This window comes from Vulpes lagopus, chromosome 17 (assembly GCF_018345385.1).
Source record: "Vulpes lagopus strain Blue_001 chromosome 17, ASM1834538v1, whole genome shotgun sequence".
NCBI lineage: Eukaryota > Metazoa > Chordata > Mammalia > Carnivora > Canidae > Vulpes > Vulpes lagopus.
In genome coordinates, this window is record NC_054840.1 from 31,072,915 (window position 1) to 31,087,115 (window position 14,201).

A 14,201-nucleotide genomic window follows, 5' to 3' on the forward strand; every position below is an offset into this window, starting at 1 on the left:
GAGGCAGCTACCTGGACCTTGTTTCACCTGGTCAGGTCCCTCTGTCAGAGATGGTGTCCACTGACCTCCTTCCAAGCTGGGCTCAGCAGACCCTGTATATTGGTCACACTTAACTGAGGGAATGCCTGAATGCACGGCAAAGATTCCATTTCTGCCACACCTCCCTCACTGGGGGTGCCTGTAGGGAACAGAGAGTGGGGTGCAGTCCTCCTGGAGCCAGAGCCTCAGTAGGGACAACAGACGTTGTTGTGACAGCCACAGAAACAACATGCCCCATCGCACCAGACAAAGGCTGACCGAGGCTGCAGGGAGAGCCTTTGCAAGGGCCCCAGACTGGCTAGAGACGTGGGTGTGGGCCGCCTGTCCCAGCGGGTCTCAGCCGAGATCAGCAGAGGAGCAGGAGTGGGTGAGGGCCGGGCAGAAACAGTGGGAAGTGTCTGCGGACACAGAGTAGGACTGATCCGTGGCTCTAGGAGTCTTCCCCTCTGATTCCTGCCCCCACAGCCCCCTCAAGGCAGCCAAACCTGGCTCAGACCTGACTTAAGGGCAGTAAACAACTTCTGTAGGAGGGGAAGACTGGTCATCCACAGTCCCTCCCGCTCTTCAGAGCCCTGACATAGTTCTTGAAGCCCAGACCTGGCTGACCTCTGGTCCCAAGGCCTAGGACTGTGGTGTGTCAGCTCACCCCAGGCTTTCTTTTACCAGGGCTCTGTATCCTCAGGGGACCCCCCCCCCCCCCCAGGGTGCTGCAACACACAGGAGGCCCTGCTCTGAAATAACTCACATTCCAAGGCTGGCTGGATGTTTGCTTCTGTGGGAGGGGAGGGCCTGAGTCTCTTTGTCAGAGTAAAATCCTGAGTACAATGGAAGAAGTGTGAGCTCCCTGGAGGGAGCAAAGGGTTTGCAGGCTTAGAACAGGTGGATTCTCAATCCTCTCATTTTATTTGTTTTTCTGAACTGAAAACAATATTAATTCATGTGCCCCCATGATTGTCCTGCTGAGATAGGGAGGTAGAGGCCCTTTGTTTCTCAGAAGACCTAGCAAATTAACATAGTAGAAACTTTCTACATGTTAAAGATTTTTATCTCGATGGTATTTATGTAAATATGAAATGCTGATTGAGAAAAAAACATTTCAATATTACAGGCAAAACCTTCAACAGAAGTGGGTTCTTTAGTAAAACTTTATTTGCTTTGAACAGATATTTGCTGGTCATCTTTGTTTTCCTATTTTGTCCTCAACGAGCGAGCAAATGTTTGAGAATTATTCTAAAAGCATACTGCGGGGCAGCCCGGGTGGCTCAGCGGTTTAGTGCCACTTTCGGCCCTAGGGCCTGATCCTGGAGACCCGGGATCGAGTCCTACTTTGGGCTCCCTCCATGGAGCCTGCTTCTCCCTCTGCCTGTGTCTCTGCCTCTCTCTCTCTGTGTCTCTCATTACTAAATAAATAAAATCATAAAATAAAATAAAATAAAATAAAATAAAATAAAATAAAATAAAATAAAATAAAAGCATACTGCGGAGGCCCAGGACAGAGGCTTCATGCTCTGGGTTCTGTGGGACTGGTGACAGGGGCTGTCTGGGACACCAGCCCTCTCACCTAACAGCCAGCACCCAGGGTGCCCCGTGACCTGTGATTGGGCTCTGCCAGCCAGCACCTGGAGAACAGGCACAACCTCAAAGCAGATGTCCTGCTTGAGGGGCAGGACACAACGTCCTTCTGCTGCCGTGTTGTGAGGGTGCTCACAGCCATTCGGTCTGATGTTTCCCAACAGTGGAAACATTCGCTTGGAAAGTTAATATTTTCCATTACTATAGTCCTTTACTACAACTTATCAGACTAACGAGCAGTTGAAATAAAATGAAATGAACTAGCCAAATGTTGAATTTAAGCAGTGTCTATGAAATGTAAAATATGAAAAGTTAAAACGTTCTACAAAGAAGTAAATAAGGGGCAGAATTCATAATCTTGGTCTTAGAGTGTGCTCAAAATATCTCTTTATTTAAGGCTTCTAAATCTTCAAACAACAGAACCTAAATGCTCAAAAAGTAAAGGCAAGGGACGCCTTGGTGGATCAGTCAGTTAAGTGCCTGCCTTTGGCTCAGGTCATGGTGCCAGGATACTGGGATCCAGCCCAGCGTCAGTCTCCCGGCTCCTCAGGAAGCCTGCTTCTCCCTCTCCCTCTGCCTGCTCCTGCTGCTCCCCCTGTCCCACTCTCTCTATTTGTCAAATAAATAAGTAAAATCTTTAAAAAAAAAAAAAAAAAAAAAGGTAAAGGCCTCACTGTAGCTGTGTCCAGAGCCCACCAAGGCCCTGACCTCAGTGGTGGAGTCTCATGGGCCCATCAGCAGGGGAGCCCCAGCCCACTCACCAGACATTTCCTGTTCCTGCCACAGAAAGCTAATGCATAGCCATGGGTCATCTCCTCGAGGACACCCGAAAACTGCACGGGCAATGTCCCCAGCCAACGCACTACCCCTTTGTAGTTCCAGAATGCACTATGCTCATCTTCCATCTGGGCTGCTATGCCTGCCAGTTCCCTCTATGGGGTGGGCCTGACCACTAACCTCTGGGCGGTGAGCCCCTCTCTTCCTTTAGCCTGACATGTCTGCAGCTCTGTCTTCTGTCTGGTTAGGGCCATCTCTGTCACGGGGACGGGAGGCCTCTGAGAGCAGGGCCCGCATCTGTGCATATCCAGCTTCGTGTCCAAAGCACAGCAGGTGCACAGAACAGGGTGCTTCTCTCATCTCTCTGCTGCTTCCCTGAGAGGCAGACCTCATGGCTGGCCTTGTTGAGGGTTAACGAATGAGCAGCATCCATACCCCCTCCCAAACACATCTCCCTCTACTTGCTGCTGTCTGCATTTCCTTTATCTTGGGAGATAATGGTTAAAAATTCAAAACACAGATGGGGCAAGCTGGCCCAGTGCACAGGATGTCTATGTTCAGGAAGGAAGGGAAGGCAGGAGGAAGGCCGGCAGTGTGAGAGAGCCTGCAGGAGAGGGGAGACCACAGGGAAGGAACGAAGGGCTGAGCCAGGGTGAGACTGGCCCGTTGGAGCTGTGCCCAGCACCCTCCCAGAGCCTGGCCCGGCCCCAGTGCACACAGAAGCCCCAGAAAGGGGCCTCAGGCTGGCCCCTGCACAGGATTCCCTTGGGCTCATACATGGAACTCCCATTGCAGAGAATTTCCACCATACCCTGTAGGTGTGCAGTGTTGTGCTGCGAGGGGCTCCCTGAGCCCAGTGCCTGCGTGGATGCAGGCCAGGGTGGGCCGCTACTTTATGGAATTCTCACTGGATACAGGCTCCATCCACCCTGCCTCACCAGAATGCCCACTCAGTGATTTCACATGCAGTTGTTGTCTGTGGCCAGCACATTTCCCAAGATAATCTCTCATTGAAACTTAAACTGAAAGCATGACAGGGGTTACGCACTCACAGGTAGATCTGACCAGACGTTAAACTGTGCATGACATCTCATGCACGATTTTAAACTTTAATGGGCATGTGCTGATAAACAATCCAGGGCATCTGGGATTTACCTAAATGACACTACACCGTTCTGACCTCTTTGTAACCTGCTGTACTTTTTATTCAACATGGTCTTTGAAGCTTGTCTGTGCTCATTCATTTTATCTGCTCTGTTCCTTTGATTCAATGCACAACAGACTTCCTGGTCCCCCATTGTTGCACATTTAGGGTGCCTCTGACACGGGTGTAATCTGACACTGCTGTTACAGTGCTGTGGTGAGGGCTTGGTGAACCCCTTGAACATTGCAGGTATTGCTCTCAGGGCCACCTTCTGGGGATTTGCTGAACGTCAAATTTCTTTGTCATGTCCACTGACATCACCAACACTCTCAGGAAACACCACACACTGGAGGTTTTTAGCTCTCAATATTTAAAATATTAAATATTTTAGATTGATATTATGTTTTGTCAAAAATATTTTTAACTTTAAGTATTTCTAGGCCTTAACTACTTTAATGACAGGAGAGTTTGTCTACACTTACATTTTCCTACTTCCTGAAAAGAGTGAACTTTTTTTATTGATTGATCATTAGAGTTTAGTCTTTTGAAATGCCGGTTCTTAACCTTTGCCTAATTTCCTATTAGACTTTCTCTGTCTCACTTTCTTTTTTTTTTTTTTTTTTTTTTAGATTTTAGGAACTCTTTCTGTGTTCTGGATGCTGATCGCTGGTTGACTACAATAGATTCAAACATCCCCCATTTTGTGGTTTATCTTTTAAATTCATCACCCAGCAAAATGAAATTTAAATTTAATTTTAATGTTGTCAAATATATCAATCATTCTATTCATAGTTCATGCTTTGTGCATTGCATTTATCAAATACTCCCCTATTCCAATTTCACCACAATCTGCTCTTTTTTTTAAGCTTTAAAATTTTGCTTTTCATATTCTATTTTTCTATTTGCAAATCATTTTCGGTGAACATAATAACATAGAATTCACCATTTCAGGCATTTTAAAGTGTACATTCAGTGGTCTTTAGTAAATTTACGTGTTATGCAACCATCAACCACCATCTGGCTCCAGAACACTGCCCTTCCCCCCAAAGGAAACTTTGTATCCCTGGAACCGTCACCACCCCCCAGCCCCTCTCCCTAGCAGGCCCCCACCAGCCTCTATGGATTTATCTACTCCAGTACCTCATACATAGAATCACACAGTATGTGGCCTTTGTGTCTGGCTTCTTTCAGTTAGCAAAGTGTTTTTAACACTCATACATGTTGTAGCATGAGTCAAAATTTCCTTTCTATGTTTGAAGAATATTCCATTGTATGGATACACCATGGTTTCTTTATCACTCACAATGGTTTTTGCAGAAAGAGAAAAATATATCCCAAAATTCCTATGGAGAAATCTCAAAAGAGTCCAAGTGGCAGATTGTTTGTCTCTGTTGCTGAGTTTTAGGAATTCTTTATATACTCTGGATAGTAATCCCCTATTGAATATATGAATCCCAAATATCTTCTCCCATTCTGTGTGTTGTCTTCACTTTCTTGATAGTGTGTGCTTTGATGTACAAAAGTTTCAAAGTTTGATGAAATCCAATTCCTGTATTTTTTTCTTATGTAGCTTGTGTTTTTTGGTGTCATATCTAAGAAACCACTGCCAACTCCAGGTCATGACGATGTACCCCGTTTTCTCCTAAAAACTTCATAGCTGTAGCTCTTACATTCAGATCTGTGATCCATTTGTTAGTTTTTATATGGTGTGAGGTAAGGGTCCAACTTCATTCTTCTGTATGTGGATGTCCAGTTTCTCAGCACCGTTTGTTGAAAACACTGTCCTTTCCCATTGAACTCTTGTCACTCTTGTTGAAAATCATTTAATCATATATGCAAGTGTTTATTTCTGGGCTTTCTATTCTGTTCCATTCTTCCACATGTCTTTATGTCAGGACCACACTACAGTTTTATTGACTGTAATGTGAGCTTTGCAGGTAACGTGAGTCCTCTAACTTTGGTTTTTTTTTTTTTTCAAGATTTTTTGCTATTAGGGAACACTTGCAATTTCATATGAATTTAAGGATCAGCTTTTCCATTTTTGAAAAAAAGAAGCTGCTGATATATTGATAGGAATTATGTTGAATCTATATATAGATCACTTTGGGTAGCATTGATATCTTGACATAGTTCCTATCCATGAACAGGCAATGTTCTTTCATTGGTTAAGTCATCTCTAATTTCTTTCAGCAATGTATTGTAGTTTTCAGTATACAAGTCTTTCACTTCCTTGATTAGATTTAGTCCTAAGTAATTCTTTTAGATGTTATCATAAATGGAATTATTGTCTTAAATGACTCATTGCTGATGTATAGAAACAGAACTGATTTGTGTGTATTGGTCTTGTACTCTGCAACTTTGCTGAATTCATTAGTTCTAGTAACTTTTTGGTGGATTCATTGGCATGTTTGCTATATGTAGGATCGTGTCACTGTGAATAGAGATAGTTTTACATCTTCTTTCCAATGTGAATGTCTTTTATTTCCTTTTGTTGTCTCTAACATCTCTGACTAGAACTTCCAGTGCAGTGTTGAATAGAAGTAACATAAGCATGCACTCTTGTCTTGTTCCTGATCTTTCACCATATTGAATGATGTCAACAGGTTTTCCATGAATAACTTTTTCATGTTGAGGAATTTTCTCTCTATTGTAGTTTTCCGAGAGCTTTTATCATGAAATGGTGTTGGATTTTTTGAAATACCTTTTGATCAAGATAAGCTTTTCCCCCCATTTTTCTTTGAAAGTGATGATATTTGTGGATTTTCTCATGTGGAGTCACCTTTGCATTACCTGGATCAATCGCACTTATTTATGGTGGGTAACTCTTCTAATATGCTATTGGATTCTATTGGTTAAAATGTTGTTGAAATTGTCGTGTCTTCGGATATTCATCAGAGATACTGGCCCGTAGTTTTTTTTTTTTTTAAGATTTCATTTATTTATTTATTCATGAGAGACACAGACAGAGAGAGGCAGAGACACAGGCAGAGAGAGAAGCAGGCTCCATGCAGGGAGCCTGATATGGGACTCGATCCAGGGACTCCGGGATCACACCCTGGGCCCAAGGCAGGCGCTAAACCGCTGAGCCTGTAGTTTTCTTGTGATAGCTTTACCTGACTTTGGGATTAGGGTAATGCTGACCTCTGGATAGAATGAGTTAGAACATATTTCTCTGGATAGAAGGAGTTAGAACATATTCCCTCCTCTCCAATTTTTTGGAAGTATTTGAGAAGGAGGCAGATCTACCCTTGCAACCTCTAAATATGGCACATTCCCCAGTTCAATCATGGCAACCTCTTCCCTTTTGTCTGCACATTCAGTCCCACATCTCTAAACACCTGTGTCTGGGTATTTCCAGCTCTGTGTTCCCAGCCTGACCTGTGCTCTCAGCCCAAGTTCAGGCACCAGTCAGCCCGTCCAAAACGTCTAACAAATGTCTCGATGTCAACATGCTCTCCTCCCCAGCCTGCTTCTCCCTGAGTCTCTCCCACTTCAGCACATGGGGCTAGCCTCCCCACCTGCTGATCAGGCCCCCAAACATTGAATTGCTGTTTTGGTGCTGATTCTCAACTGCAGACACCAGAATCTACTGTAGCTTAGTTAAGCAGTAAGGGATGAACTAGAAGATATTAGAGAGATTATAGCATCTGTGTGAGGGTTATGTTCCTATAACAGGAACATGCAGGAATGTTGGATAAACACCCAATTGTACTGGAGAATTGTTTTAGGGAACCTCCCCACAGCCCTGTTTCCCTCTGCTCAGCACCACAGCTGCCAGGGATGGGACCAAACTGCCTCAGATGAACCAAACACCTCCAATGCCAGTCTGCTGTGAGAGTCCCTACTCCCTGTGGTTCCTTCCACATTTTATGTGGTGCATGTATTAGCAAAACCAGGCACATCTCCCCTCAGATGCAAGGGATCTGAGACACATAGTTTCGCGGTTTCTGGCTTTTACATGCGGGAGAGTATGCTAGCGGGGGCCGTGGTCCTCCCCGGCTGTTCTTTCCCTGATTCTCCAGGGATCCAGCATCAGTGGGTTCTCTCAGCTTTCTCTACTATTACTGTGGACACTTCTCACAACCTCAGTGGCTCCCACCTCAACCCAGCCATCACTCTCATTGAGACTGTGGCAGTTGTTTCCTGATAGGTCTCCCTTCCAGCTGTGGTCTCCACACTGCAGCCAGGGTGACATGTTCGGAATGTAAATCAGATAACCTCATTTCCTTCCCAAACTCTCTCCACAGTGGTTTCTCACAACACTCAGAGTAACACAAAGCTCATTACCATGACCTATTTATTCCTGCAGCATTTCCAATCTCAGTTGCTTTGCATCTGCTCTCCTTCACCATGCTCCCAGGTACAAAGCCTTCTCCAAGCACACCAGAACCATTCCCACCCCAGGGCCTTTGCACACATGGAAGTAACAACCAGATCCCACAGAACAGTCTTCTGTTCCTTGTATAGTCTTCTTTGCCTGGACCATCTGCTTTATTGAGTTCTATTCTCTGTTCATTGGTTTATTGTTTGGCTCCCTCCACTGGAATGTCAGCCCCCCAGGGGCCTGACTGGGCCATGCAGTGACAGGCCAAAAGTCAGTGATTCATGAGTACTTTTGGAATAAATCAAGCCATCTCAGTAGTCCAAATTTTGGGGAAAACTTAGAAAACACACTTGCCTCTATGGATACACAACAAAGAAGGACCCAGATTCTTAAAAACTGGCTGTTCCTGTGCAGGTACAAGAGGTGTGGCACACCTGCAGGCTCCAAAGTCTCCAGTGAGAGTGAGATTCCAGGGCTGCACCCTGACCAGGTATCCAGGACACTGTTGACTCCCTTCTGAGGTCAGCCTCTGGATCCTGGAGGAGCTGACCAGGAACAAAGCTTCCTGCTCTGGAGGCATGCCAACATTTCCAAGTTCTGTCCTGGCAGGTGCTTTGGGACCACGCGGGTGGGCAGGACTCCTGCAGGGAGAGGAAGTGAGAGGAGGATGAGGCAGGGATGGGGCAGGGGGGGGGGACTTCAGGGACTGAAGAACACCCAGGTGCCCAAGCACCGAGACAGGGCTGGAGGTTTCAGGAAGCAGAGTGGATGAGTGAGTCAAGGGATAATCAGAACAACTCAAAGAAGTCAGTGTGATGGTTAAGGGAGGGCAACCCATCCCAGCCTCCTTCAACTTGATTCATTCTGTGACCTGTGGCCAGGAGACTTTGTGCTCCAGAGCTGGTTATTTATCTGTGCACCTCAACTTTATCCCTAAATGAGCACATTTGATCTGCACTGGGTGGTATGGCAAAGTGCCCATATTTCTAGCCAGGACACAGTGCGAGGTGAGAGACCCTTGGGCGGGTCTCTCTGTTAGACATCCCCCGACCCCCAGCGAGGTTCTCCTGGCATCCCATCAGCCAATATGCTCACTTGGACGGGAAGAGAGAGCTAGTCCACTCACGCCAGTGTAAATCAGGTACAAGTCTCTTTACACTGGGGAACTCAACATCGGAAGGTCTTCCCGAGCAGAAATCAGGGTCCAGAAATTGGAATCAGAATCAGCTCCCCAGCCACTGGTCTGAGAATGCAATCCCAGGTCCCGAGGCTTCTTCGAGGCTTCCTGAGAACAAAAGTAAAAGCAAACGCCCCACTACCACGCCCCCCTGCCTCGCGGGGAGGAGCCCAGCGCTCCCGGCCCCCCACTACCGCCCAGGTGAGGGCACCTGCGCGCTGGTGCGCCTGCGGGAGGTGAGAGCTGCGCCTCCGCCCCACAGTCTTCCCAGCCCGTCCGCCCCACAATGAGGGTGGAGGGGGTCTGCCCCGCCGGGAGGGGGTCTGCAGAGGGAGGGGGCCTGCAGGGGGAGGGGCTCCCCCGGGCAGGGGGTCTGTGTGGGGGGATCCGCCCCACGGGGAGGAGGTCTGCAGGGGGAGGGGGTCCGCCCCACAGAGAGGGGGGCTGCAGGGGGAGGGGCTCCCACGGCAGGGGATCTGCAGGGGGAGGGGGTCCGCCCCACGGGGAGGAGGTCTGCAAGGGGAGGGGCTCCCCCGGGGCAGGGGGCCTGCAGGGGGAGGGGGTCCGCCCCGCGGGGAGGAGGTCTGCAGGGGGAGGGGCTCCCCCAGGGCGGGGGCTCTGCAGGGGGAGGGGTTCCGCCCCTCGGGGAGGAGGTCTGCAGGGGGAGGAGCTCCCCCGGAGCGGGGGGGTCTGCAGGGAGAGGCGCTTCCCCGGGGCAGGGGCTCTGCAGGGGGAGGGGGTCCGCCCCTCGGGGAGGTGGTCTGCAGGGGGAGGAGCTCCCCCGGGGCGGGGGGTCTGCAGGGAGAGGCGCTCCCCCGGGGCAGGGGCTCTGCAGGGGGAGGGGGTCCGCCCCGCGGGGAGGAGGTCTGCAGGGGGAGGGGCTCCCCCGGGGCGGGGGGTCTGCAGGGGGAGGCGCTCCCCCGGGGCAGGGGTCCGCCCCGCGGGGGAGGCTCCGGCGGGCGGGGCGCCGGGAGGGAGGCGCCGGGCAGTGTCCTTCACGGGAACGTTTCCTCCGAGGTGGGACAAAGGCGGCGCCAGCATGGCTCTGAGCGCGGCGCACAAAGGCTCCGGCGGCGGCAAGGTAGGGGCGGCGGGGAGGGCTCCCGAGGCCGGCGCTGCGGGAGGGGAGTCGCTTAAAGACCAGTTTAGCGCCCCTGGGCCTCAGGCGGAGGAGCTCGGGTGAGGCGGCTCTGCGTTCGCGCGGCCGGGGGGTGCAGGGGCGGGTGCGGGGGGAGCGCACCTGCAGGGGGGCTGCTGCGCCCCGGGCTTCCTCACCCGCCGCGGCCGCGGGCACCGGCCCAGGCACGGCGGCGCCGCTCACGCGGGCGGCTGGACGCGAGCGCACGGCCGGGTTGACTTTTATGTCGGAGCTGGGTCGGCGTCGGGGAGGACGGGGCCTGGGGGACAACCGCGTCCTTTCAGGGTGGGGGAGGTGGCTACACGCGGCTCTGGGTCTCTTCGTGGGAAATGCAGGAGTGTGTTGTCTGTCTCCTCTTCCTCCTGCGAAGCTGGATTACAGAGCTTTGGGGGTAATAACTACGCTCTGCTCCTGTTACCAGCAGCACTTTAACTTCAGGAGTTCAGTTGGTACTTTCAGGTGTCTAATTAAGAATGAAAACCTATAATTAAAAAATTAAGTTAAATGCAGTTGAAACTGTGCATAATGAATAGCTTACGACTCTGCTGCTCACCCTAACCCGAGCTGAGCTCTGGGCAGGGCTGTGAGCCCCTGGAGGAGGTTCTCCGCTTCAGGTGCAGATTTCAGTGCTCCTACTGAGAGGTCTGGCTTCCTGGAACCCGCTTGGGAGGCCCCGGGATCTCTGGGGGCGGAAGGACCTCGAGATGTCACTCTTTGGTCTCAGTGAAAATACACTCAGACTCAGATCCTGTACAGCAACAGGTTTCCATCCACGGTGGGATGGTATCTGTGTTGGCTGCGCTGGGCGTCTGACACTGAGGTAATAAACCCACTTCTGGTTCTGAGGCAGCACTACATTTTAACCTCACTGTGCTTTAGGGGACAAGTGGGTGGCCAGGTGGGCCCGGAGAGGACAGCCCTGAGCTTTCTAGTGGGCGGCTGGCCCTGGGTACCAGCCAACCTGTGATTATCAGGACAGCCTTCATCATTCTATGCCATTCGTGTGGGCCTGGTCTGAAATGGCCTTTGTGAACCATGGGCCTTTGTGTCTGTGGCAATCCTGGGTGGTCTCCAGTGAATGCTATATTACTTGTGAAGCATCCAAAAAATGCCTGTCTAAGGAAATAAAATGGGCCCTGAATTTGCCCCGAGGCTCTCTGAGATGTGTATTCACTGGTTGTATCATCCAACCAAACACAGGAAACCCCAGATTCCCAGATCTCAGCGTTTTTGGTGAGAATAATTCAAGCCCAGTTCACATGCCACCACTTTCCTCCTTCCTCAGAACCTGCTAGTTACCCATTTCACAGCCAAGAAGCAGCCCTGAAGCAGTGGTTTTCCTGTCCACACAGCTGTGCCCTGCAGCAGTGAAGCCCTACTCAGGATTAGTCAGTTCTGGCAGCCTCCTCTCCTCTATCCCTCCATCCCTCTATCCCAGGTGCTCACTGATCCAGCAGATAAGAGTGAGCCCAGGGAGATGGTGGGTCTGACCTAAGGGCCCAACTGACACTCCTGGTGGGGGGCAGAGGCGTGGGCGGAGAGGTGGCATATCCTGTCCTGTATGTGTTGATCCTAAGGCACCTTGAGAATCTGCAGTCCTGTAATAAGAAGGCATCCTGCCACAGCCATCTACCCTACCAGGGCTGTGGATGGTAGGTGCCTGTGGCGTGAGAAGGAGGCTCTGGACCCTGACGTGGAGCCTGTGGGACAGACCTGGGATCTTGGAAATTTGATGTGCACCCACATTTACCCTCTATTAGCTGTGGCCCTTTGGCTTTGTAGTTCAGCCTCTCTGAGCTTCAGTCTGTTCATTTATGGGAATAAGACATGGCCTTCCTACCTCAGAGTACCATATGGGTTCACTTTAAAGACGGATGTGTAGACGCTTCTTGGAAGGTAACCTGGCTCATCATTCAGTGCCCCTAAATTGAAGACTTCTGTACTGAGAGCTAGAATGCCTTGCCAGGTGTTTCTAGGCTCCTCAGTTCACAGCTAGGCCCAAATTCTTAGAGAGCTTTCAGATACTGTCAGATGAGTGTCTGACCTTACAGAATTTTCCCCAACATTGAGAAAATCATACCATGCAAAAGATACTTTGTGGTAAATTTCTTTTACATGACTTTAAGACATTTTATGTTTCTACGACCTGAAAACAGGGATTAAATCTAATGCCTACAGCAATCTGGGACATGAATTAATTTGAAGTTCTGCACCAGAGTTGTTCAGGTCACTGAGGTAGGAAGTATGTGCACTTCCCCCAAAGAAATACCACCTGTCTGCAGCTCGCCAACCGAGAGACCCCCAACCCTGCTATGCATCATCCTCAGAAAGCTCCCCTGGTAATCCTGCCTGGACCTCCTCTACAACCTCACATCCGCAACCCATTTCCTGCTTGGCTTTGCCATGAGAGGGCCTCCATGGGAGAGTCTGAGCCAATATCACCTCGTGCTTGATCTTTGCCGAATGCCTGTCTTCTCTAGTGCTTATAACTTAGTACATGGCATAACTTGGCAAATATTTGTCACATGATGGTTACCCTCCCCCTCTTTCAAAACTCATTTTCATTCCCCTGCCCAGCCCTGACCTTCTGTGGGCCACACAGATGCAGTGCCTGCCCTGTGGGATGCCAGTCTACTGCTTCCCACCCGATCCAAGCTGACACCACTGCCTGTGACTTTCAAGAACAAAAACAACATCCTCAGATGGGAGCAGTTGGATTACAGTTGCATCTGGGAAATCTGGTTCATCTACGTGTGATACAGTTAAAGCAGGTCCAAGACAGTTATAGGGAAAGGCTTGACCAGATCCCGTGTGAGGTAGTGAAGGTGCTCTGTGTGTGTGTGTGTGTGTGTGTGTGTGTGTGTGTCTTGGGGTGGGGACAGTGGTGCACAGAGCAGAAGAGATGCCTGAATTAACTTTAAGTGAATGGAAAGGACAGGCTGGGGAAGGATGACCCATCCCTTCACTGCCCAGTTGGGGAATCATAAGGTGCTTTCACCTGCAGAGTGAAGAATGCGGAGGGACTCTGGGATCTCTTTGGCTCTGTCTCTTGCTAGGATGAGACATAGGCACCACGGCTGAGGTTTCATTGGTTGGGGATGCATGCTCTGCAGCCAGAGTTCCAATCCTGGTTTCCCCACTGAGTGAGTGGGCAGACAAGCCCACAGAATAGGGATGATAATGCTATAATAATGTGCTTAAAACAGTGTCTGGTTAGGGGCGCCTGGGTGGCTCAGTCAGTGAAGCGTCTGCCTTCAACTCAGGTCATGATCCAGGTTCTGGGATCCAGCCCCGAGTCAGGCTACCCCCTCAGCAAGAAGCCTGCTTCTCCCTCTCCCTCCGTTCCTCCCTCACCCCTCACCCGCACTTGTGCTCGCTCATGCTCTCTCTCTTTCCCTCAAATCAAAGGTTTTTAAAAGGAAGCATCTGGGATATAGTAAGTGCTCAATAAATGTTAGCTATTACTTTGTGATTCTATGACAGAGAGGGAGAAAGGTTTTCCTGCAAGTAAGAGATAAAAAGGATTGAGGTTTTTTTGTTTTGTTTTGTTGGCTTTTTTCCCCAAATCACTTAAGGAAAAATATCCAGTGAAGTTATCTTCAGGGTATTTTGGCGCTCAAAGATACCACCAGGAAGAGGAATTACAATTATAATTATATACTGTTTTAACAATATAATGGGGTATTTTTTAAAGAAATTTTTGTAGAAGTGCCAAATCAATAGGCCACGGACTCCACTTGAGTTCAAGGGTTCGATAGCTTTCCTTATGGATTATTCAGAGAGACTAAAGAACACATCATTGGGATTCAGTCAGCCTAGAGCACCGCACTAGGTAACAGAGTGAGCATTCAGTTCTCAAACTGATATTTGTGTGTTCAGAGACTGTGACCTTCAGAGACCCAACCCAGAGGATCTTGATGACCAGCAATGGGGTCAGAATATAACCTCTCCTGAAACCACATGGGAGAACTGGGAGGGTAGGGCAAGAGTAGCAAATGAGGGAAACAGATACTAGCACAGTTTCTGAAAA

At 49.5% G+C, this 14,201-nt stretch overlaps 1 protein-coding gene across 3 annotated transcripts in view; it reads left to right on the forward strand.

Annotated features, from left to right (window-relative positions):
- Window positions 1-10,021: 10,021 nt before the first annotated feature.
- Window positions 10,022-14,201, forward strand: part of PLEKHG4B (pleckstrin homology and RhoGEF domain containing G4B) — a 79,972-nt gene continuing 75,792 nt past the window's right edge. For all 3 annotated transcript variants that reach the window (XR_005984289.1, XM_041731988.1, XM_041731987.1), the window contains exon 1: window positions 10,022-10,114. Coding sequence is in view for 2 of the 3 variants with exons in the window: in XM_041731988.1 (XP_041587922.1) it covers window positions 10,073-10,114 (42 nt within the window). In the remaining variant the exon portion in view is untranslated. The remainder of the gene's footprint in view (window positions 10,115-14,201) is intronic.